This window comes from Armigeres subalbatus, chromosome 3, assembly GCF_024139115.2.
Source record: "Armigeres subalbatus isolate Guangzhou_Male chromosome 3, GZ_Asu_2, whole genome shotgun sequence".
In the NCBI taxonomy this organism is placed as follows: domain Eukaryota; kingdom Metazoa; phylum Arthropoda; class Insecta; order Diptera; family Culicidae; genus Armigeres; species Armigeres subalbatus.
In genome coordinates this window covers 306,269,723-306,296,095 of record NC_085141.1, presented here as the reverse complement: position 1 = coordinate 306,296,095, position 26,373 = coordinate 306,269,723, and the positions used below count along the sequence as shown (strand labels likewise).

The 26,373-nt window shown below is 39.7% G+C and overlaps 1 protein-coding gene across 4 annotated transcripts in view; it reads left to right on the top strand.

Annotated features, from left to right (window-relative positions):
• The window catches only part of LOC134225127 (mitogen-activated protein kinase kinase kinase kinase 5), a 90,080-nt gene extending 82,417 nt beyond the window's left edge, over window positions 1–7,663 (top strand). For all 4 annotated transcript variants that reach the window (XM_062704927.1, XM_062704929.1, XM_062704928.1 and 1 more), the window contains one exon: window positions 4,520–7,663. In XM_062704927.1, coding sequence (XP_062560911.1) covers window positions 4,520–4,631 — 112 coding nt within the window. In that variant the 3' untranslated portion in view covers window positions 4,632–7,663. The remainder of the gene's footprint in view (window positions 1–4,519) is intronic.
• The last annotated feature ends 18,710 nt before the right edge of the window (window positions 7,664–26,373 follow it).

The following is a 26,373-nucleotide window of genomic DNA, read 5'->3' as shown; positions in this document are numbered from 1 at the left end:
GGAAGATAATGTTGAAAAATTAGGGGATAATCGTCAAACTGCTTTGCGAAGATATTTTATGTTAGAAAACGTTTGATGAGAGCTCCGAATTTGAAAAAGCAATACATCGAATTTATGAAGAGTACGAACGCTTGGGGCATTGTTATGAAATCTTCGAAGCAAATGATCATCAAGATCAAGGAAAATATTATTTGCCCCATCATGCTGTTCTTCGTCTTTCAAGTTATACAACAAAATGCCGTGTTGTTTTTGATGCTAGTGCCAAATCCCAAACTGGTTTATCCCTCAACGATGTTTTGCAAGTTGGACCAGTTGTGCAAAGCAGTATATGCGACATAATTCTACGATTCAGAAAATATAAGTATACCTTCACTGTGGATATTTCAAAGATGTATCGACAAATTCGATTGGCAATGAAGCATTCAAAGTATTTGAGAATATTTTGGAGAGACGAAACTTCCTATCCATTACGAATATTGGAGCTTAGTACTGTAACATATGGCACCGCATCAGCTCCATTTCAAGCAACTAGATGTCTAGTACAACTTGCCGAAGAAGAATCTGATGATCTGCCAATAGCTGCTCAAATTGTGAAGGAGGATTTTTACGTAGATGATGTTTTATCAGGAGCAGATACATTTGAAGAAGTCATTGAAACACAAGAACAATTACAAATGATGTTAACACGAGGAGGCTTCCCTATCTACAAGTGGTGTTCAAATTCAAAAAAGCTGTTAGAGCGAATTCCTATAGAATCACGGGAAAAGCAAGTAGCTGTTGAAGAACACAGTCATAACGAGGTGATCAAGGCTTATTATGGGAACCAAAAAACGATATACTGTTAATCAATGCGCCTAGTTACTCAAAAATGAATACGATTATAGAAACAAAAAGAACCATTTGTTCTGAAGTCTCGAAATTGTTCGATCCTCTCGGCATATTTTCACCAGTCGTCATAATCGCTAAGCTGTTAGTTCAACAATTATGGAAACTCAAGATTGGATGAATTAGAAACGAAAATTCAAAAACAATCGATTGAACTTCGAAATTCTTTATCTCTGCTTAATCAGACACAAGTTCCAAGACGAGTGACGTTCGATGAAGCACATCTGTATGAATTACATGGTTTTGCAGACGCTTCAAGTAGAGAACATGGAGCTTGCGTCTATCTCAGGAGCATATTCGGGAACGTAACAGTCAAAACATGCCTTTGGAGCAGCAAATCTAAAGTAGCACCTCTACAAGAATTGTCAATGCCAAGAAAAGAACTCTGTGCTGCCTTGTTACTAACACTATTAATCCAGAAAATAATTCCAGCGATCAAGATGCCGTTTGAAAAAGTTGTACTTTGGTCCGATAGTAAAATTGTCCTGGCATGGATGAATATCACCGCCAACAAGTTGCAGCAATTTATTCGAAACCGTATTTCAGAAATTCGAGAACAAACAAGTGAGTGTTACATCAAATCAAAATTGAATCCTGCGGATATCATGTCTAGAGGACAGTTACCTTCAACATAACAAGCAAACCACATTTGGTGGAATGGACCAGACTTTCTCAAAAATAAGGAGTATAGTATTGATGAAATTGAAGATATTCCAGAAGAACTTCTTCCTGAAATAAATCCACTAATATCGAATCCAGTTGTTAAGATTGAACCATTTCAAGTGTTTCACAAATTAAGTAACTTTCGAAAAATTCAACGAATAATGGCCTATGTTTTGCGGTTTATTCAAAACTGTCGAAAAGAACAATCTGCTCGTGAAAAAGAAGAGCTACCTACTATTATGGAATTGAGGTATTCCACAGAAGCTATTTTCAAAGTCATACAGCATGTGAATCTTGACGATGAAATTCGCAGAGTGTTGAACAATGAACCTTGCAAAAAGATCAACAATCTTCGCCCAATGTACAAGGATGGAATACTTCGCGTTGGAGGACGTCTTGATCGATCTAAGCTACCTTTTGAATAGAAAAATCCAATAATTTTACCAAATAAAGATCCTATAACGCGACTATTTATTCAAACCCTATACTCTGAACTGCTACATATTGGTCAAGCGGGACTAATCAACACGATTCGTTAACGATACTGGTTGTTGAATGGAAGATCAATAGTAAGACAAGTTACACGAAGCTGCATTAAATGTTTCCGTGCAAATCCTTCAAGCACTTCACAAATGATGGGAAATTTACCAGAAGCCAGAGTTGTTCCATCGTCACCATTTTTTGTCACTGGAATAGATTATGCAGGTCCTTTTTGGATAAAACAAACCCGAATCAAGACAATCAAAGCGTTTGTAGCCGTTTACGTGTGCATGTCCACAAAGGCAATCCACCTGGAATTAGTCTCCAGCCTATCATCTGATGCATTTTTGGCATCTCTCAGACGATTTATCAGCAGAAGAGGATTGGTACACAAAATATATTCAGACAATGCAACCAATTTCAAGGAGCCCTTTGTTAATAACTCCTGCGCATTATTTAATCGGAAGACCTCCCATAGCAGCCGCTTAACCGTCTTTGGAAAATATCAATTTAAACTGTTTAAGTCGATGGCAACATTTGAAGAAGATGCGTGAAGATTTCTGGCGTGCCTTGTGCAAAGATTATCTAAATACTCTACAACCGAGAAAGAAAAATTTAAGAATGCATCCAAATATTCGTCCAGGAATGATCATCTTACTTCATGAAAGAAACAACCCAGCATTACATTGGAAATTAGGTCGTATTTCTGCTGTTTATCCAGACAACGATGGATTAGTCAGAGTTGTTAATGTCTTCTGCGACGGTTTCACATTCCGGCGTCCAATCACCAAGATCTCGGTACCTACTTCCTATTGAAGAAAATATCCAGCCAATACGTGAGGAATCCACATCTCGTGCGGCCGCAGTATATTCCTGCATCGCAGCAACCAATGTGTAGGAATGTGTTCTGTATTTTTTATCTTAGCAACCACTGTACATTGTTGACGCTAGTTTACTATAAATACCGCTCTACGGGGAGCTAGAGCTCATTCATTATCAAACCATTAAAGCGAATACATGATAAACCCAAAGAACCAACCTCTATTCAAAACCTCTGGAACTGAATCATCCATTATCAATATTCTCCTCCGCTATCGAACAAGACCTAACTTTCAAGAACAGGCTTAAAAAGAGCCCTAAGGACGATGACATGCTGACGCGTCGAGCGATGCACTCGTAAAGCACAATATCAGCAAGCGGATTTCTTTTGTTTTGGACGCGTTTGCGCACTTTAACCAGCCCATTTAACCAAGCTATCCAAGCTGCACTCGACAGCAGCACTACTCTAACGTGGGTCCCCGAATACTGTAGAATTCGGGGAAGCAACTTCAGGCGAATTCATTGTGCCCCTGAGGCCTCTTAGTGCTAGGAGAAACGAGAAAAACCGTGACCGGAAATCACCTCCGCCAACCGACATTTGGTATGGACAAATCCGATCCGACCAAGGGTTCGTTTTCTACTAACGCGCAAGTCACTATCCCAACAGCCGAAATCAAAAGTACCGTGCGTTTTATTTGTAGGTACGAATGAAAACGTTCGTTTCACTACCGCCGGGCAAGTCTCATCCGTACCGGAAGAAAAGGATCTCCTCTCGCGTCCAGTTTGCTGTAACAGTAACTGCATCGGCGAGAAAAATACCGTTCGCCTCATTTGCACTCGAGAATTTGCGGCGGCTAGTTGTCTCCGTCACGGCGATGATATCGCTTTGGTCTGGGGGAGCTTTAAAGCACAAACTTAAAGGTTCCCCCAGACACACACACACACACACACACACACACACACACGACGCAATCGCCATCGCTAGGCTTGAGCTCCCTCAAACCTAAGCGACAGAATCACAGTCGCCAAGTGACAGAATCACAGTCGCCTAGCGACAGTTTCGTCGCGTGTGTTTGGAGTAAGGTTCCGCCAGTCCTGTTCCAGGAGACCACCGTAGAAGAAACCAAGCTGGAGACAAAATCGGCCGTAATTTCGAAGGCCGTGGTCGGGTCGTGCCGGTCTGCTGATATGCGATCGACCCTGGAAGCCTGACTAGTTTATCGACCCCTCTATCGCGGTCTTTGATGCTGTACGCTCCTCGAACTTCTGACAAAGGTATTCTTAATGGCTGTCAACTACTCGTCCACGCTGACACCATCTGGAACATCCGGTGTCCGAGTTCAATACTTCTCAACATACTTCTCTCTTTCCTCCGACCTCTGAATCTAAGAAATGCGAATCTGTCAACGGATGTCAGCGTTGCGTTTATTTCGGACATGAAAATAACTCTTTAGTTATTTTCGGCTGATATAGATGTGCGATCCCCACGACTTTGTGTAGGTATTAATTGATGGTGAAATAACGATCCCCCAATGACATGTTGTTCTGCAATCAGTTCATCGTTTTCGTTTATTTTTCGAGTCCATGATGGCATGCTTCTAAATAGTCCATGTTGATCTTCTCAATAGGTTTGTTAATTGCACTTTTTTTTTTCATTTTCTTTCCCGAACAGTCGAATTGTTATGCTGCAGAGCCGCATCCTGCGGCCAGCGGACTCGATGGACGGCTCCAGTGAGGAGGGCCACGATCTGTATTTGGTTGCCGGTCACGAGGCCAGTTACTAGCGGGCATGCGGCGGCAACTACAATTAGAACAACCAGCATCAAACAGCACGGAAACGGTACGTACGTACTACTGTAATATTTAGCAACTACGTAGGCAACAACCATTTAACAAAAAAAATTAAAGAAAATATTTATAAAAAAGGACAAGCAGCATGCATAGCAAAAACAAAATTTTGGATCGAACAATACAGAACGAACAGTAGCCTATATTTGGGCGGAGTACGATTGAACATGTACAGGTGCGGGAGCTGGCGCTTCTAAACTGTAAAATATGATATATTAAATATATCTCTTTCTTTTGCGAAAACTCAAAATTTCACTTTCAGTAGAGAAACGAAGGTTTAATTATCAAGATAATCATCCATCTTCGGTTATATGCCAGTTTTATAAAATATTATTCTCTCTATAAAACCGCCATAAAACCTGAATGGGTACTCAGGATGGGTTTGATTGATTGGATTCTGAAACTTTTGCACCTTGAGGAAACCCCCTGACGTTCTTTTAATTGTACTCGCAATTAAGTTAGATTTGGGTGTTTTCTTTTTAGAACGAGCATTAATTTGAATATGTCTATTTTTCGAGTGTTTTTATTAAATTGCCCTTAACTCTAAAGGAAACAAATTGGTAATGAAGTTTGTTATTTCAACATTGCAATAATTTGATTTGATACAGTCGAGTCTAACCTGTATGTTGTTCCACACATTTTGATGGATGAATAACTTCTACGTGCTCCTCAGGTTTCATTTTATTTTATATTAGTAGACATTCAGTCGAGAAACTTTTTGATCGAACGTTCATTTCACCAGTCGGTAATTCTAAATTATATTTCATTAAATTTATAAGACATTCGTTTGAGCGATAATTGCAGAAAAGATCTTTGGTTGAAATTGTCTAAAACATCATCCTCTTAACTTACTCAGAATTCATTTTCGACCCAATGCTCATTCGATCAAACTTCTCGTCGGAGAAAATGTCATGGCTTCTGAATCATTTCTACTAATAAACACGAAATCTAAGAGAACACAGAAGATTCTGATCCAGTGCAAATATAAAAAAAAAATTTTTCTCAATGTAGAACCAATTTAATAACACAAAACTATTATATAGACAATGTCTATTAGATGAAAATAGATTTGGTAAACATAACTGATAAACAGCAGGACAATTAACCAGGAGCATATATTTTATATGATTTAATATGGAAACATTCTTTGCAGACATACAATTCAAAGAGTTTGTTTGGTATAGAAGATCCTGACATAAAAAGCAGATTGCATAATCATACCGAATTGAATGTTCTCAAAAACTAGACATATATAAACGTTTTTCAACCGATCTAAGAAAACATTTCACATACTGTAGAAGAAGAAAACTAGTAATATGAGGTATTGTTGGCAGAAACTGATGAAAGCTAGTCGAAAAATCTGGAATTTAAATAATTTCCTGCGAATGTATGCAAATTACTTTCAGAGGTAAGTAATGATAGGCTAATAACAGTGTCTCTTCTGTTAGACTGGCAACGACATTAACTAATTGGAGGGTTTAAATTCTGTGTATGGATCGTTGAAAATTATAGTACCCCTCCTTCTCTTAAAGTAAGCTCTTACGCGTTGAGGGCGTGACTCCTATTAGAGATAATTTTCATTGCTTTGATCAACAGATTTCTCGCAAGGTTTCATCAGTTTCCATCCCACTATTCTGTGCGTCGCAACACATTTGTAAAAACGAAAGAAAAACATCCATTGCATTTATTTTTTGAAGTCAAAGTTTACCACTACAACACAGTGATACAGAAACGGGACCGGAAACTTTGCAGAACGCATGGTTCTTTTTTCATTCCGAACAATCGAAATGTGTTTTAGTCGAACGGCGCCACTTGGTATCATGTCGACTGGGTATTTAGGCAGAATGCTTCATACCCCTTGGCCCCATATCAAGTGACGCTTAGATATTTTACCTAGCAATTGTAGATTAGATTTCCCATATTACGAACGTCAAACCTCAACTTTGTTACACTCCAGAGAAAAGCTCTTATCGTGAATGTCGATTTACAGTTCCAACATTAGGAAAACTGCATTCGTTTTTTCTTGCGCACGTACACACGCACATTCACACGTACACTCTCACCAGAACCAACTATTCCCAACCAAAAGAAAACGTTAAAATTCCCTGTTCCATGCATTCAGAGCTTTATTGTGAGCCCTATCATTAGTGGATTAAGTGAGATCGTGTAGAAAGAGAAGTCGTTTGTTGTAATGTGTTCTATAAATTCCTGTTTAAAGCTACTATAGGTTCGACACTACCGGTTTGTTTGTAGTGTCTGATTCTCGGTTGACGAAATAACTAAAAAACAAAGATAATAGAGATTGATATCCAAAATGTACCTTAAGTAGAGAAACCGAACTGAAGTTGGATTATATTTTTTCTACGTACATACTTACATAAATTTACGCGCATGAAACCATTCATCTTTACTGTTTCAAGTTCATTTTCCCATCAAACCAGAAATTATTTCCTTTCCATTCCTTGAAAAGTGTGAAAACGAAGTTTATATAGAGAGAACAAACTTTAATTACAAAATAACACAAAACTGAAAACTCTAGTAGATGTCGTTATTGCCTATATATTATGATCTACAGTGATGATACAAAGTTTAATCGAGAGATGCAATAATTTTTACGAATCAACTGAGGAACAGAAAAGCAAGAAGATACAAATTCCGTTTCGTAACAAATAACCAGGAACAAAGCTAAACTAAACTGAAATTTAATATTAGAATGGTAGCAAATTGATGATAATTGAGTCAGTGATTGAAAACAAGGAGCTAAAAAAAGAGATGCGAAAGCGGAATCGGACGGCAGCGATTGACTTGTATTTATATTTGGACATAAGATTGAAACGGACTCTATATAGGAGAATAAAGAATGTGCGATTATAGTAGCTAGTTAGTTTTGACGAAGGAAAGTGGAAGATATGTATAAAGTGGAAGAAGCGAGAAAGAAATAAATTGTTTTTCTTTTTTTGAAATCAGGCGTAGCTGACTTTTAGTGTGATCCGAAATAGTACCCTGTAAAATAGGAATGGTTTAAGAAATTGCTACATCCCATTAGCATTTACAATCCAGGTTTGTTACGACTACTCATTCATTCATTTATTTAGCTTACATCTAAACAGATAACACTGAATCAACAATTTGACGCCACAATACACGGTTCGAGGCCGCATCTCTCCATCCTCGAATGCGCTCCACGCTCGCCAAGTCGTTTTGCACCTGGTCTGCCCACCTTGCTCGCTGTGCTCCATGCCGCACAGTGATGCCACTCCATACAAAACTCTGAAAAAAGTCTTTTTCTTTTTTTTGTATTATATTTTATTCGAGTTTGTCAAGAGTTTACAGAGTTTATTGACACTGCTTAAATTACTACGTTGTATGACATCGTTCGTTTTCTCCTTGAGAGTTATTGCAGCGATTTCATCTTCATCAAGGTGTTTCCATCTTCTTCTTCAAGGTTTCACTTTGGGGTCAAATCGCGTCGATCAGCGATATTTCTTTAAAGAACTCCAGTACTCTTTTTGCTTGACTGTTGTCGTCGGCTAATGCTTCCCTCACGTTTGGTTGGAGTCCGATTTTCTTTCTTGCGTCGTCGTATCCAGGGCACTGAACGATAATGTGTTTAATGGTGAGTGGGTGGTTACATTTTACGCACTTTGGTGGGTCTTCCTTTTCCAGTAAGTATGCATGTGTTAGCCGGGTGTGGCCTATTCGTAGTCTGCTGAGTATGACATCTTCTTTGCGATTTCCTGTTAGCGCCTCTTTGAATGGTTTGGTAGTGTTTTTTATCTCTCTAAGTTTGTTGTGGGGTGTTGAATTCCATTCGGATTCCCATTCTTTAGTCATACTATTTTTAATTATGGTTTTTATTTCGCGGTGATCAACTGTTTTCCGCGTAATTGTGCTCATCTCTAGCGCACTCTTTGCTTCTTTGTCCGCTTTCTCATTTCCTGGGATGCCTATGTGACTAGGGACCCACATGAATGTTACCGATGTACCTTTCTTCCCTATGTTGGTGTACAGATGAACTATCTCGTCGTTCAAGCTGGTTCTGATTTTCTTCTTTTCTAGTGATGTGACAACACTTAAAGGTGCAATAATATATGCGCCTACTCTTTCCTGGTTTGAAATCCAGTTTAGGGCCTCTATTATTGCAAGGCTCTCCACACTATAAATACTGAGTAGACTATGGGTTCACTTGCGTATGATTCCTTCGTCGGTTACTATGCTGTATCCCGTTTTAGAGTCGTTTTTTGATCCGTCCGTGTATATCAGCTTGCAGAACTTATATTTGGTGTGGATTCTTTCAGCAAACAGTTTTTTAAGTTCATTTGGGTTTTTCCCGTTTCTACTAGCGGACATCATTGTTTTGTCTATTAGAATGTCTTTTCTTATCCATGGCGGAGTTTTTGGTATATTTAGGGATTTGCTTGGTGGTAGAGGAATTCCAATATTTTCGATAATATTCTTGCTTCTTGTTCTGATATTGTTTGGCTCTGATGCTGGGCCTTGGGCCCACAATTCTCCTGAGCTGTTGTTATTCTCTTCGTCTGTTGCACTATTTGTTAAAGCCTGTTCATTGTTTGTTTGCTTTTTTGCGAAGATAGCGAGTCTTTGACTGAAGAAACTTCTAAGACTTGGTATACCCGATTTGGCTTGTAGGCTTTCTATTGGGCTGGTTTGAAAAGCTCCTGTTATTATTCGCAGTCCTTGGTTATGTATGCTCTCTAGCTGCTTCATTGTAGATTCACAGGTTGAGGAGATGATTGGCGCGCCGTACAGCATTTTCTCTAGTACAGCTGATTTGTATATTTTTGATAAAGTTTGCCGGTCTGCACCCCATTGTTTGGTGGTTGTGCAACGTAAAAACTGTATTCTTTGCTGGCATGCTGCCTTTATTTCTTCGATGTGTATTTTGAATGTTAGGTGTTGGTCTAGTGTTACTCCAAGACATTTATGACTGAGCTAGTACGGTATTATGTCGTTGTTAATTTTAAGGTTTACGTTGGCTTGTTTTTTGATCTCGCTTTTTGAATACTACGGTTGCACATTTTTCGGCTGAGATCTTGAATCCAGTGTGGGTTTCCCAAGCTTCAATTTTTTCAAAGCAAGTTGCAGGTTTTAGCTATTTTCTTCTGGTTACTGTCGCTGGAGATCAAAGCTACGTCATCTGCATAAAGTAAGACTTGGACGTTTGGTGGTAGGTCTGAGCATATGGTGTCTATAGCTATCAAGAACAGGGTCACGCTTATAACTGATCCTTGACACAAACCATTTTCCATTAGCGTGTCGTGGGAGTATGTGCCGTTTACCTTAACTTTGAAGCTCCTTTTCATCAGCATTTGTTGAAGATATTTGATGAGGTTTCCTCATATTTTCCATTCGCTTATTCTGTTCAGAACTAGTCTTCGCCAGGTTGTGTCGTAGGCTTTTTAATATCCAGAAAAACTGCTTGTGTTAGCCGTTTTTATGCATTGCTTCTCTCACGATGTTGTCAAAATGGCCCAGATAATCGGTAGTAGATCTACCTTTCCTAAAGGCATACTGGTGTTGATTGATTAGATTTTTTCTTCTAAGATGAACATTAGCCTGTTGTTGATCATTCTTTCCATGATCTTTCCAAGACAACTGTTTAGGTAAATAGGTCTATAGTTTCCAGGGTTGTTTCTTTCCTTTTCCTTTGTAAATAGGTACTACGAATGATTTGGTCCAACTAACTGGATACATGGATTCATTCCACAACCAGTTGTATGTTTTCAGCAAGAGGTTCTTATATTCTACTGGCAAATGAGTGATCGTGGCATAGTGTATGTTGTCTGGACCAGGAGATGACCCTTTTAATCCTTCCATTGCCTCTGCTAGTTCGTTTTTGGAGAATGGTGCGTTGTACACTCTGCTGTATCCTCATTTCTTATTTCGAGAGGTGTTTGCTCGATCCTGTTCTTCAATGGTATAAAGTTTTGATTGTACTCTTTATCGCTTGATATTTTTCCAAAGTGGTCGGCTAGGCTGTTTGCTATTTCAATGTTTGTGTTCATGCGTTGGACGTTAAAGTTGATTTCTCTGATAGCTGATGATTGGTATTTTCCCTGAATTTTCCTAAAATTGCTCCACATCTCTTTGCCCGGAGTATGAACGTTGAATTTGCTGACGAATTCTTTCCAAGAGCTAGTTTTTGCTTCTGTGATGATTTTTTGTGCTCTGTCATTGGCGTCTTGATATTCGTATATTAGTTGCGAACTTGGAGGTTTGTTCTTGTTATTTTTAAGTTTACGTAGAGCTTTTCTTCTAGTTTTTACAGCTGTGGCTACTTCTTTGCTCCACCATGGCACACGTTTTCCGCATCTTCTATTTTCCATCTTGGAATACGATCACTTGCTGGCGATTTTGACGGTGTCGACATAATTAGTGGAATATGATCACTTCCGTGTGAATCCTCACAGACGGTAAGTTCCAATATTCCCGCTAGTTGATTAGAGCAGAGGCAAATGTCGATGCAAGATCCGATTCCTGTGCCGCTGTTTATGTAGGTTTTCTCACCGTTGTTCAGAACTACCAGGTTCTTTTCGTTTATTATTGATTCTATTGTTGTACCTCTAGTGCTGATATTTTCCGATCCCCATAAGGGATGATGGGCATTTATGTCACCTACCAGGATGAAAGGTTCAGGAATTTGTTTTATTAAAGCCATAATATCCTCTTTTGTGATCTGTTCCCCCGGAGGGAGGTATACGTTTAGTAAGTTTGCGTTCAGTGGTGCTCCGATGTTAACTGCAATTGCTTCTAGATCTGTATCAATATCTATGATTTGACTATCGATGTCATTTTTTACTGCGATTATTACACCGCCTGCTGCTCTTGCTCCATTTGTTCTTGGACGATGGTATATTGCATATCCTCTGATTTCTGATTGGTTGTCATTTTGGCACATAGTTTCTTGAAGGCAAATAGCTAATGTATTGTAAGTGCTTGCAAGGATGTTGAGGTCAGGCCTTCTTCCTCTTAAGCCTCTTACATTCCATGAAATTATATGGTGTTCACTGCTGATTGTACTTGAGTAGTCTTGTGTTGTTTGTGCTATTTTGTAATGCTTTTTGGTTTTGCTATTATTTTCTAGGATTTCATTTTCTCGTTTCCGTCATCTGAGTTATTTTCTGGGTCTGTGGAAATATATCCTACTTCTTCGGTAACTGCTTTCATTTTGTTTCCTTTTTTCCTTGGAGGTGAACTTGGCTGCTTCTCTTGACTTATTGTGTGCTTAGTTGGACAGAAGACCGCTATGGGAGGGTGCGTACAAATTTAATGTTGCTTGTAGTTTACTGTTGTCTTTTTTCAGACTTTCAAGTTCGTTCTCGGCTGCTTTTCTTCTTGTTTTCTCCTTTTTGTAGACTGATACCAGATGTTCAAATTTGTGGTTCAGTGCTTTGTATTTTTCCTCCATGGATTCCATCTTTTTCTCGTTTTCATTTGTGACTTTTTTGATTTCTTCTTTGTATTCCTTCAGCTTCACTTCGAACTGATTTTTGATGTCAGCTCTGATCTTTTCTTCAAGGGTTTTCTTTTCTTCGTTTAGTTGTTTCACTTGGTCGGCGTAAGTATTCGAGCTTTGATCTTCTATCATTTTTCTGGCTTCCCAGAAAGACAAGTTTTTATCCACTTTGATTTTTATTATTTCCTTTTCTCTTTTTAAGACGGGGCATCCATTAAAGAACGCTCCGTGCTCGTTTCCACAATTTATACACTTTTCTCGGTTTTCACATTCTTCATGATAGTTATTTCCACATTTCCCGCACTTTTTCTCACTTGAACAGTTTCTTCCAATGTGGCCAAACTTTAGGCACTTAAAGCAACGCATCGGATTTGGATACCATGGTCTTGTTTCCAGCACAGTGTATCCAATTTTAACTTCTTTGGGGGGTGTTTTTCCTTTAAGCGTAAGAACGAAAACTCCCATCGGAGTTTTAACATTGTCGAGCATTTTCATCAACTGTTTGACTTCCGTAACTCTTTGGGAGGATAGGTTTTCCAGAAGCTCGTCGTCACTCACTTCCTTCAAGTCTCGGCAGACTATCACTACTTTGCTCGAATTTAAAGTTTTGAGCTCGTACACTTTGACGGTAATTTCGTCACACAATTTTTCAATTTTAGCCAGGTTTTTTGCCTTGTGTTCGTTCCTCACCGTCACTAGAATTTTTCCATCCTTCGTTTTCTTTGCGCTGGTTCCGCTTCCACAGTAACTTTGGATTGTTTTTTCCACAAGTATCGGGGACACTCCGTGGAAATTTTTATCCTCTTCCATCCTTTCCATCACCATTATCATTTCTCTGGGGTTTCCCCCAGAGGTTTCCCCCAGAAGGGAAATTGGATGCACTCATCCGGCAAGTTGGTGTCGCCGGTGGCGCAGAGTTTATTCAAGTTCAGAGCCCTATGTATGTTGTTTACGCTTCGGTCGACGGCACTAGTAATTGGTGATTCAACACTTTCACGGTCTCGGTCGGGGGTAATATGATACTTTCGCGATCGCGGTAGTTGGTTTAATTAATTGCCAGTAAGCGTCTATACTCGACCGGGGTAGAACTCGGACTGAAAAAAAAAAGTCTTTTCAATCACTTTTTGTCAACCGATTTTCTATGGGACTATGGGCTCAGAAGCTATGGCCAAAATCATTTTTTTTTTCATACAAAAACGCATAAAAACCCATCATTCTTTTTTTTTGGCACTTATCCTCAACCGACTCACTCGTAACAAACTGCATTCGAAGCAGAATCCTGTTCCATTGTTTCTTATTGAAAATTGGTCAAATCGGACAATGGGATCAGAAGTTATGGCCAAAATACTAATTTCATTATTACAATACAAAATCACTTTTGGGCACTTATGTCCATCCGATTAGCTTGCAACAAGTTGCGTTCGGCGAGAAATTGTATAATGCATATAAACAAATATGAAAAATAAGACCTATCCACATATTTGTGTTATTTTAAACTTTTCTTACGTATTTCTTAACCCGTTTGAACTAACGAGAAAGGCACCATCACCGATAGGTGGATTAATTAGGGTTTTTGTGCTTAAGATTGCTACGTAGCTACGTAGCCTGAATGATCAGAGTTATTCAATATGATTCAATTATATGGTATTTGTGCAAGTATTGTATGTACTGTGAACTGAGGTAAGCTCCCTCGCGGTAGAGCGCTTTTTTCGAACTAAAATGAACTATTGTACAACTGAAATTTTTGCTTCTCAACACCTTTCTCTAATGATTGATTTGAAATATAAGGAACCGAATTTTGCAAAACCCAACTGACAAAGGTTTCTAAATTTTTCAACGATCATTTTGATGTAATAATAATTATATGTTACAGCATGAAATTTTGCAAAAATGTCTTTTTACTTCAATCAAGTTTTCCAAATTGCATACAAAAATTATCATTTTGGGACTTTGGGAGAGCGACTAACAGCACATTGTCCCTTGCGAACAGCAAGGAATGAGCACAGAGAGCGGTGAATTTATGAATGTGGCGTGACACTATAAAACTGCGTATTTACATTTGCAAACATGCAATTGAATGAATTGAATAATAAGACAAATATGTGGAAGATACAAACAAGACAAATAAGGAATAAGACAAATAAGACAAAAAAGACAAATAGGGGGAATGACGGCTTTGGCAGGTTTTGTTCTATTATTGTCAGGGGTTTTTTTTATGACTGATTATTCTCACATATCAAAGAATACTGTGGCCAAATTTCATAACACTCGGTCGACAAAACCCCCCCTGCCCCTACGACAAATAAGAAAAATAAAACAAATAAGACAAACAAGACAAATAAGACAAATAACACAAATGAGACAAATAGAACAATTTCTTCAAATATAACACCAAAAACTCCGCCAGAATTCATCCGAGTATTTCTACAGGAATGCCTCCGGATATTCCTCCAGGAATTCCTCCGGATATTCCTCCAGGAATTCCTCCGAATATTCCTCCAAGAATCCCTCTGGATATTCCTCTAGGAATTTTTCCGGATATTCCTACAAATCTTTCTCCAGGGGTTATTCCGGAACTCCTCCAGGAATTCCTCCGGATATTCCTCCAGAAATTTTTGGAGGAACTTCCGGAGGAATTCCCGGAGGAACTTCCGGAGGAATTCCCGGAGGAACTTCCGGAGGAATTCCCGGAGGAACTTCCGGAGGAATTCCCGGAGGAACTTCCGGAGGAATTCCCGGAGGAACTTCCGGAGGAATTCCCGGAGGAACTTCCGAAGGAATTCCCGGAGGAACTTCGGAGGAATTGGAGGAACTTCCGGAGGAATTCTGGAGGAACTTCGAAGGAATTCCCGGAGGAACTTCCGGAGGAATTCGGAGGAACTTCAGGAGGAATTCCCGGAGGAACTTCCGGAGGAATTCCCGGAGGATCTTCCGAGGGAATTTCGGAGGAACTTCCGGAGGAATTTCCGGAGGAACTTCCGGAGGAATTCGGAGGAACTTCGGAGGAATTGGAGGAACTTCCGGAGGAATTCGGAGGAACTTCCGGAGGAATTCCTGGAGGAACTTCCGGAGGAATTCCCGGAGGAACTTCCGGAGGAATTCCGGAGGAACTTCCGGAGGAATTCGGAGGAACTTCGGAGGAATTCCCGGAGGAATTCGGAGGAACTTCCGGAGGAATTCGGAGGAACTTCCGGAGGAATTCGGAGGAACTTCCGGAGGAATTCCCGGAGGAACTTCCGGAGGAATTCCCGGAGGAACTTCCGGAGGAATTCCCGGAGGAACTTCCGGAGGAATTCCCGGAGGAACTTCCGGAGGAATTCCCGGAGGAACTTCCGGAGGAATTCCCGGAGGAACTTCCGGAGGAACTTCCGGAGGAACTTCCGGAGGAACTTCCGGAGGAACTTCCGGAGGAACTTCCGGAGGAATTCCCGGAGGAACTTCCGGAGGAATTCCCGGAGGAACTTCCGGAGGAATTCCCGGAGGAACTTCCGGAGGAATTCCCGGAGGAACTTCCGGAGGAATTCCCGAAGGATCTTCCGGAGGAATTCTCGGAGGAACTTCCGGAGGAATTCCCAGAGGAACTTCCGGAGGAATACCCGGAGGAATACCCGGAGGAACTTCCGGAGAAATTCCCGGAGGAACTTACGGAGAAAATCCCCGAGGAACTTCCGGAGGAATTCCCGGAGGAATTCCAAGAGGATCTTCCTGGAGGAACCTCCGGAGGATTTCCTGGAGGAATATCTGGAGGAATTCCTGGAGGAATATCCGGAGGAACTCCTGGAGGAATATCCGGTAGAATTCCTGGAGGAATATCCGGTAGATTTCCTGGAGGGATTCCTGAAGGAATATCCGGTAGAATTCCTGGAGGAATATCCGAAGGAATTCCTGGAGGAGTATCCGGAGGAATTACTGGAGGAATTCCTGGAGAAATATTCAGAGGAATTCCTGGAGGAATATCCAGAGGAATTCCTGGAGGAATATCCAGAGGAATCCTGGAGGAATCTCTAGAGGAATTCCTGGAGGAATATCCAGAGGAATTCCTGGAGGAATATTCAGAGGAACTCCTGGAGGAATATCCAGAGGAATTCCTGGAGGAATATCCGGATGAACTCCTGGAGGAATATTCGGAGGAATGAAACAATTCCTTGTGAAATATTGGAAGGAATGATTGGAGGAATGGAGCAATTCCTGGGGAAATATTGAATGGAATTTCATGAGGAATATCCGGTGAAATTACTAAAGAAATTTCCAAAACAAATTCCTGGAACCAGGCTTGTAAAATGTCATCTGCATGTCATTTGACTAATTTGTTCATAACTTTCTTTAGAAGCAAAATTACTTCCATAATTTTGAATGTACTCATAACGCTTGAGTAGGGTTATATTTTTGTCCAAGGGTACATTGCTCTAAGTATAACATCAAAGGCTGGAGAGTGAAAACTCTCCAAAATGTCACGTGTCATTTGACATAATGTCATTTGAATGACATTTTGCCTCCCACGCCCCAGATTACATATTTACAGCAAAGTCTCGTTAGACAAAGTTGTAGGCCCATTTAACCGCTATAAGTTCGTCATACAACATGAATTGATAGCTACCTTCTGAAAAAAGTTCTGGGAAAATTATACAAACGAATGCAAATGACATTTTACAACACTGCCTGGAACAATAATCAACGCAATTCCTGGAGCAATATCCGGAGAAATTTCTGGAAATTTTCTCCAGGAATTCCTCCGAAAACTCTTCCAGGAATTCTCCAGGTTCTTTCTGGAGTTTTTTCGGAGATTCCTCCTGGAATTCCTCCGGAAGTTCCTTTTTGAATACCTTTGAAGTTACTTCTGGAATATCTTTGGAAGTTCCTTCTGGAGTTCCTCCGAAAGTTCTTTCTAGAACTCCTCCGGAAGTTTTTTTTCGGAATTCCTGCGGAAGTTGCATCGGAAAATCCGAAGTTCTTCCAGGAATCCCTCTGGAAGTTCCTCTAGGAATTCATGGTAGACCAATTTATACAAACTCCAACACAGTTTTGAAATTTTTGAACTTCTGGTTAAGATGAGGTGCGAATCATATACGCGAGCTCTACGGACGTGTATGGCCATGACTGGTCAATGTCAGATTTTTATCGAGCGTAGTTGACCTGACCCTTTTCGGATTGGAAATTGTCTCGACTTCCCTGGGCATAAAAGTATCATCGTGTGCCTCATGATATATGGATGCAAAAATGGTTTGTATCGAGCGCAGTTTACCTTGTAGATCGTTTGATTCCAGAACATTTTGGGTAACTCATAACATCTGGTTTGGATATAACTGAGTTACAAATCACACATATAGGCTCTACGAACTTGTATGGACATGACTGGTTGATGTCAAAGTTATATTGAGCGCAGTTGACTTGATAGACTCCAGAGCAGTGTGGAGTACTTCGAACATGATATTGGTATAATTGAGTTGCAAATCGTATGCATGGGCTCTACTGACTTGTATGGACATCTTATTGCTATCAGATTTGTACCGAGCGCTGTTGACCTGGTAGACCAATTCATCCGAACTCCAGAACAGTTTTAGAGAACCTAGAACATCTGGTTGCGGTATAACTGAGTTGAAAACTATACACGTGGGCTCTTCGGATGTGTGTGGACACGACTTGTCAATTTCAGATAGCTATCGAGCGCAGTTGGCCAGGTAGACCGATTGATCCAAACTCCCGAACAGTTTGGAGAACCTGAAACATCTGGTATGGGTATAGCTGTGCTGCAAATCATACGCGTGGGCACTAAGGACTTATGTGGACATGATTGGTCGATTTCAGATAGCTATCGAGCTCAGTTGACTTGGTAGACCAATTGATCCAAACTCCTAAACAGTTTGGAGATCCTAGAACATCTGATTCGGGCAAAACTGAGTAGAATATCATTCCCCTGGCCTCTACTGACCTACATGGACTTGACGGGTTTCCATTGGCACGGGTTTCCGTAGTTTTCATCGTCAACATTTGCATATCATCTTTCATCAGTATAGAGGTCATTTTGGAGTCGCTAGGGATGTCCAGAAGAAACATTTTATTGACACATAGTATAGTCAATGCTAGAATAGTGTTATGAAAATTTGTTTTGAACCTGTAAGTGTTGTTCCGACTGAATAATGTCATGTAAATTGAAATTTACTATATTTTGAAAAAAAAAAAAACATCCTTACTCACGCCCCTCTAGGGAAAAATTGAGCATCCCTAGAAACATATCTCAGCAGTATGGTGAAACTAGATGAGATAGGTAAGACATCCGTAAAAGAATTGTGAAAATCGGTCAAAAGACGCTTGAGATACAGCTGTTTGAAAATTTAGTTCCCACGATTTTCTGATCACTATGAAGAAAAATGCTATTTGCGCAGATTTGCGCAAAACAATCATCATATCCCCGAAAAGCTGAATAAATAAGCTTTGAAATAAGCCCAATTCGGCATGCGTGCGATTGCGTGTTGAAAATCAGGTTGAACAACATCAAGTCTTCGCCATACATGTTACAAGCGAATTAAAAAAAACATCTTTGATTTACCATTAGATCGACATGATGCAGCCCGTGCAATTTTTATCCAATCTTCGTGAAATTTTGAGGAAAGATATTTCAAACATTATGAAAAATTATAAAAATACTTTCGAAGCTGTACGCTCAACTCATATTTTTCACTTTTTTCCGCCTTGGCATCACTGTGCGCCGTCTCGTAGCTGCCGGATCGGAAGTGAACACCATCTTCTTGCACACGGCCAAAGATGTTCCTAAGCACCCGTCTCTCGAATACTCCGAGTGCTTGCAAGTCCTCCTCGAGCGTTGTCCATATTTCATGTTCGTAGAGGACTACCGGTCTTATCAGCGTCTTGTACATGACACATTTGGTGCGGTGGCGAATCTTTTTTGACCGCAGTTTCTTCTGGAGCCCGTAGTAGGACCGACTTCCACAGATGATGCGCCTTCGTATTTCACGAATAACATTGTTATCAGCCGTTAGCAAGGATCCAAGGTAGACGAATTCCTCGACCACCTCGAAGGTATCCCCGTCTATCGTAACACTGCTTCCCAGGCGGGCCCTGTCGCGCTCGGTTCCATGCACTAGCGTTTACTTTGTCTTCGATGCATTCACCACCAGTCCAACTTTTCGTTTCAGGCGCCTTTACGAATGTTTGGCCGACAATGTCCATGTCATCCGCAAACCGAATATATTGACTGGATCTGTTGAAAATCGTACACTCCATAACGTTCACCCGAAATCTTCACACAGTTTTGTATACCATCCACCGTTGCTTTGATCAGTCTGGTAAGCTTCCCAGGGAAGATGTTATAGTCCATAATTTTCCATAGCTCTATGCGGTCTGTACTGTCGTATGCCGCCTTGAAATCAATGAACAGATGGTGCGTTGGGACCTGGTATTTACGGCATTTTTGAAGGATTTGCCGTATAGTAAAGATCTGATCTGTTGTCAACGAAACCGGATTGATAACTTCCCACGAACTCATTCACTAATGGTGACAGACGTCGGAAGATGATCTGGGATATCAATTTGTAGGCGGCATTAAGGATGGTGATCGCTCGAGAGTTCTCACACTCCAGCTTGTCGCCTTTCTTGTAGATGGGGCATATAACTTTTTTCTTCCACTCCTCTGGTAGCTGTTCAGTTTCCCAGATTCTGACTATCAGTTTGTGCCGGAAAGTGGTCAGCATTTCCGGGCCCATCTTGATGAGCTCAACTCCGATACTATCCTTACCAGCTGCTTTATTGGTCTTAAGCTGTTGGATGACATCCTTAACTTTCCTCAAGAAGAGGCTGGTTGGCTTCCATAGTCTGCTGAACTGACGTAGTCATCTCCTCCGATGCCTTGACTTTCACTGCCAGTACTCTCAGCCCCATTCAAATGTTCCTCGTAGTGCATCTTCCACCTTTCGATCACCACACGTTTGTCCGTCAAGATGCTCCCATACTTATCCCGGCACATTTCGGATCGCGGCACGAAGCCTTTGCGGGATGCGTTGAGCTTCTGATAGAACTTGCGTGATAAGAAAATTATTTTGAGCTTTTTAGTGGAATGTTTTCACCTGGCATAAGACGAGTTAATAAAATCCCATTGAATTCCACCACTTAATTGTATCTTGACAGATACGACTCGTCGAGTCAAGTACGAGACACTGAAGACGGCCTTACTGTTGAGGTCGAAATACGTATCTGTCAAGATACAATTAAGTGGTGGAATTCAATGGGATTGTATTAACTCGTCTTATGACAGGAGAACTTGCGTGTTTCTTGAGAACGACACAGCTGTTCCAGCTCCTCACACTCCGCTTCTTTCAGCCGGCGTTTCTTCTCCTGAAAAGGTGGGTCTGCTGTCTCCCCTTCCGTCTATAACGTTCCACGTTCTGCCGGGTACCTTGCTGCAGCGCGACCGCCCGCGCTGCATCCTTCTCCTCCAGAATCTGTCTGCACTCTTCGTCGAACCAATCGTTCTGTTTTTTATTATTTAACTTTTTATACTTTCATATTTCCTTGTTATATATTTTTGTGTTTTAGTATTTTTATATTATCTTATTTTAAGATCTTCATATTGTCATATTTTTAAAATTTTATACTTTAACATCAGTTTTTATATTTTAAAATTTTCATATAGCATTTTTTATTCTTTTATTACATTATATTTTTATGTTTCTTATTTTTTATTATAAAATTTTCATATTTTCATGCTTTTATATATTTATATTATTGTATTATGTAACTCGGAGGCTTCGCCCTTTGGCTGAAAGGCCCGTGTCATCTGCAAACAAAGATTTTTGACACCCTGGTGGTAAATCAGGTAAGTCAGAAGTAAAAATATTATACAATATGGACCCCAGTATGCTGCCTTGGGGAACACCAGCTCTTAGAGGTAATCTATCAGATTTCGATTTTTTTTACCTGCAGTGAGCGATCTGATAAATAATTTTGGATCAGGTTAATTATGTACAGAGGAAAATTAAAATTCGTCAATTTTACAATTAAACCTTCATGCCAAACACTGTCAAATGCTTTCTCTATATCAAAAAGAGCAACTCCAGTCGAATATCCTTCAGATATTCAGGCGACCCATGCCGAGGGGATGAATGACCTGGGGGTGAAACAATTAGCCAGGCAGTTAACGGAGCCTGTTATGCTAGGTAGACACCTTTTCGTGGTGCATTACGGAGAAAGATCTACCACACTGTGCTCTAGTTCTTATTATTCTTGTTAGTACTTATGAGTGATGGTCGGAAGAGTATGGAACGACTATAATTTGCTTTTAGATGACCCATATTTTGATCCTTTTGGATGGAGTCAATGGAGTAAATTATGAAAACGTAACTCAATCTTAGGCTGGTTTCGAAGCCGACAACATAAATCTTCAAGCTCCAGAGCGCTGATTAATTAGGAAAGAAGCGGATACGAATTTGGTGGATCTGCTGAACCCTCTGACTGATGAGAGTTCTGTGTAAAGGTGAGGTTCAGAAATGACAAACGCAATGAAATCAGATCTCTGTACAAAAACGATTCGGAACTCATAAGAAGAAGCAAAAATATGTTTGAACTACAGTACCGATGCATGGTCAAAATCAGTATTATCCCACTTATTGTTGAGCCGAGACTTACATTAAGCTTGAGAAAATATCTGAATAAAAAACGACTACTTCATTTCTTCTCAATAGAAATGGAGCAGAAAGACATGCATTAAACAAATGACACGGGTATACTACAAAAGTTCAATGAAATGGTGGTTCATCCCGAACAAAAAAAAATTATAAAGTATACTGGTATAATGATGTCCTAAGGAGTTTCTGCAACTGACACACACGCTCAGGATCCTATGAATCACTCTGTTGGCCTCGTAGACCTCCAATATCTGAACTCAATAATCGTTTGGAGTACCGCCCATGGGGTTTCTACAACTAACACACAAGCTCAGGAACCTATCAATCACTCCGTTGGTCTTGTAGGGCTTTAAGATCTGAACTCAAGAATTGTTTGGAGTACCGTAGATAGTCTGGGAATGTTGTATTTTGTATATACTGCTGTAATGATGTTCCATAGGGCTTCTCCAACTAACACACAAGCTCGGGAACCTATGAATTACCACCACTTGTCGGAATTTTACTTCCGCAAACGGGTCCAACGTAAAACGAAGGCACGGGTCCAAGCAAAGATCATAACGGGATCAGTAGGTACAAATAGCGCTGAGAAGCACTCTTGAAATTTAAATAGCTTCGAGTAACAGGGTGACCACTCACCCGGGAATCCGGGAAGGCCGGGAAAATCCGGGAATTTGATCAAGCTACCAGGAATTTCTTCAAATTTATATTCTTTCAAATTAATATTAAATTTATATTCCAAAAGTATATGTTAATTCAGTCGTAGGAACTTTGAATACTTTTTTCTTAAATTTTATCAGCCATCCTTAATGCTTTTACAATATTCTGACATAATTTCGAAAATTCCTACACACTTAATTTTTTACCAGGATCTCAGCAAAATGTTAAACTTTTACTGAGATTCGCAAAGCCACAGCAAACATGTCCATTTCCGAGATTTCTGTCAAGATTGCTGAAAGTCAGCAAATAATTGGCCGAAAATCAGCGAACAAATGCCATTTTTGCCGGAATATCAGTTGTATATTTTGCGGGCACACGGCTGTGCGGATTTTTGTCGAGCTGTAGAAATTGAAAATAAGTGTGTACAGACTGCTTTCATAATTTCAGAAAATTTTGTGAAGTCCATGCGATTTTTTGGAAATTCCTGTGGGGCTTCCTGTAATTTACGCACATTTTCAGGTACCACTTTACTGTCGTTTAATACCGCAATTAATTGATTGTTGACACACTAAACTGTTTAACATTCCTATCATCATTTCACAATCTATATGAAATTAGAAAAAAGACAGCTCAACTAAGTTGGTACGCCTAAGAAAGATGTGCCAAAGGTACTGCAAAAATATAACATCTTTCGACAGTAGCGAGTACAGAACAGTTTGCCTTTCTCATACATTTTATAATTTCTCGTATTATAATACTAAGTATATGGAATGGAAAGGCTATTGAACCGGTCCAAAACCGAACTTCTGATAGAAAGCTCAGAGACACATAGTGTTATATACCAATCGAATCAGCTTAACGAATTGAAGTGATGTCTGTATGTATGTATGTATCCTTTACTTTACTTTTATCTTTTTTTTAGAGGGAAAAGCCGGCGGGAGTGGAGTTAAGAATGAATTTCTCTTCTCCCGAAGGCATAAAACCTCTTGTTTTTTCATATCAACAGTTTACAAACCAAATGATACATTCTTGGTATTTTTTGCATGTATGTGTGTGTGCACAAAAATGTGTGACACTTTTTGGTATTAAGCATTAACCGATTTGCTCTCATCAAGTTGCATTCGACGAGGAACACGGCTTAGTTTTTTGCTTCCGGAGATATTGAAAATCCTTTTTTTGGGCTTTTAGGAAATAAATTTAGAAACATCGGTTTTTTTTATCCATAAATTGCTGCAATGCATTCAATTGGACGCAAATAGATGTGAATTGATGGAAATAGTGAAAATGATTCTCCTAAATTGATATTTTTGCCTTTTTATGCCTTTTTTATTTATTTTTTTTCAAATTATGTACTAGAAAGGCACCACCAACGACAAGGTGGATTAATCTATCTGGGTTTAGAAGATAGGTTTACTGAAAATAAAGTTTTGACGAGCTTGGTAGTCATATGGTTATCGCTTCTGCCTCATATGCAGGAGATCGTGAGTTCAATCCCAGGCTCGTCTCATTCCTCTTACTTTGTATTCTTTCTTTAGTAATTTCTCATGTTCTAGCAATCGCTAGAACAGAAAATGGACTTCCATACCGTTTCCATTCCTACCATACACCTTCAAATTGACTATTCTAGCAGTATCTGCTAGAATTGAGAATGAACGGAAAGCTGATTTCCTATATCCGACGTGGCAGGCGCCAGCATGACCTAACAAATGAGATCACCAGTACTTGTACATTGAAGATGAGTGCTAGTTCCAAGCAAAACATCTGTTGTTCTCTGTGCAAGAACAGCTGATCTGGTCATAATGGAGTAGCAACTACGGGCAGTCAATCAAGCTCAAGAAGCTCAAGCTCAAGGTTTAATGCCAGAGGCGTCGCGTCCGCATGTGCAACCTGTGCACTGCACATGTGGCAATTCTATCTCCAACATTTAAACTCTCGATAGATTTCTTGTCTTTCTAATCCAAACATATATTTGAATTATGTGCATTTGATAGATGTGTCATGCAAATTTGACTATTAGATTCATAAACGGTGCTTTTTTATGAGCGGCATGTAATGTGAGGCAACCAAATGCTGCAATGGGGGCGCGTTATGTTTTTCTTTACGATACCGAACCGACCCACCGGCACCACATGTTGATTCAACACGGAACTTTCAGCCGAAAACGCTTTGTCATGCATCATACACGCATTATTTTGCATGTGTGGATCATCTGCTGTAACCGCAATCGGCGATGTATAGGTAGTCAAAGCGTTCTTTGCTTGCAGTGCACGGTTTGGTGCCTATCGAGAACCCTTTCAAACAGCGCATGCGCGATTCGGTGAAGAGAGCGCAATCGGAAAAAAAATCGAAAGAGAAGAGTAAAGCGCGCGCATTTCTGCTTCTGCTCCCTCAAAGCGTTCCATAACGAAAGTTCCGCGTTGAATAAGCACCGCGAAGAAAAAGCGCTTTGGTATTTGATATTAAATGGGATGGCCAGTTTACATATCCACTAATCCTGGTGGCAGTTTACTGTCCGATAATACTAGCGCGACATTAGCTCAAATTAAACAGAAATTTTCATCTCTAATAAACGTTTGCAGTAAAGCCTGTTTACAAATACGCTTATTATATTCGACATTGAAGTATCCGACAATATTAACATAATGTAAGCAGACATTTCATCTTCTGATGAAAATCAGAATTACCGAAAATGAAACGGGTCAACATTTTCAAAGAAATTTATTTCTGAAGGTTTTTTTTCGAGAAATCCTATATATTTAGTTAGGGAGGGAGGTACATCAAATGTCAATGGTCCACACAAATTTAAGAAAAAAATATGAGGAAATGTCCATGCTGATGGACGGAAAATTGTTCGACATCTGTCCAGTCCAGAATATTGATCAAAGAAATAAATTGTAAACAGAATAATTATTAATTGAGAAGAGTTAAGGCTATGAACTTCATTATTTATTGTATAGACTGTATTTTTCTGATGTGACATGCTAATTACAAGTCATTATTAGTAACTTTGCATGATTGATATAGTCCAATTTCCTTTTCTCTATTTAAGACTTCGTCTTGTTTTACGAAATAACTCAAATTAGAATTGAAAGTGCCAGCTCAATAATTTCCGAATACATGTATGTCTTATTTGTCACATTGAAAACGATTATTGTGATAGTAATTTTATAATTTTACGAACTATCATTTTTAAGCTTAGTTTAGTTTGAGTGAATTCAGAAAATAAGAAGTAGCTAAGAACCAGTTAGATGCAACAAAATAAGCAAAACTTATTGAGAAACGCGCTGGTAAATAACTCGTTTATCATTTCAGGTACCTTTTATGTGTTTTTCTCGAAATATTAAAATAGTGCACAGGTTGAAGAATTGATCACGCGACGCCTCTGTTTAATGCAAATGAAGTCCTCCTAGCTTGCCTTTTCACAGCAAAAGACTGTTAGAGCGAACAGGCTGGTACTGTTTGACTATCAATGCGAGAAGGTAGAGAAACCATTAGACATATGAACATTATTTACATAAAAATGGATAAATGACTCATCAATAAACCATATTGAAATATTTTTATATTTTTTTACATATATGTGCGCTTTTCATTATTATCATTATGCATTGCCACAATGCATATGCGCAATGCTTATTATAAAATAACTTAATTGATACTTACAATACAAATGATGTTGAACATTGTAGGGTTACTGCTCCTGGTAGTGAGCACGCATGTTAGCAAATAGAAGCGACGAAATTGTTGTAGTATTTATTTGTTTCGCGATGAGATGAATATATGCTCAGTGAGAAGGAAAACGGAACAGTTTTCCTATATACCAAGAAGCTACTCTCTTCTTTAAAATAAAACTCAAAGGTGCAGCCCAATCGGGTTGTACGCAAAGGTGACGTTGAACTTCGTGGT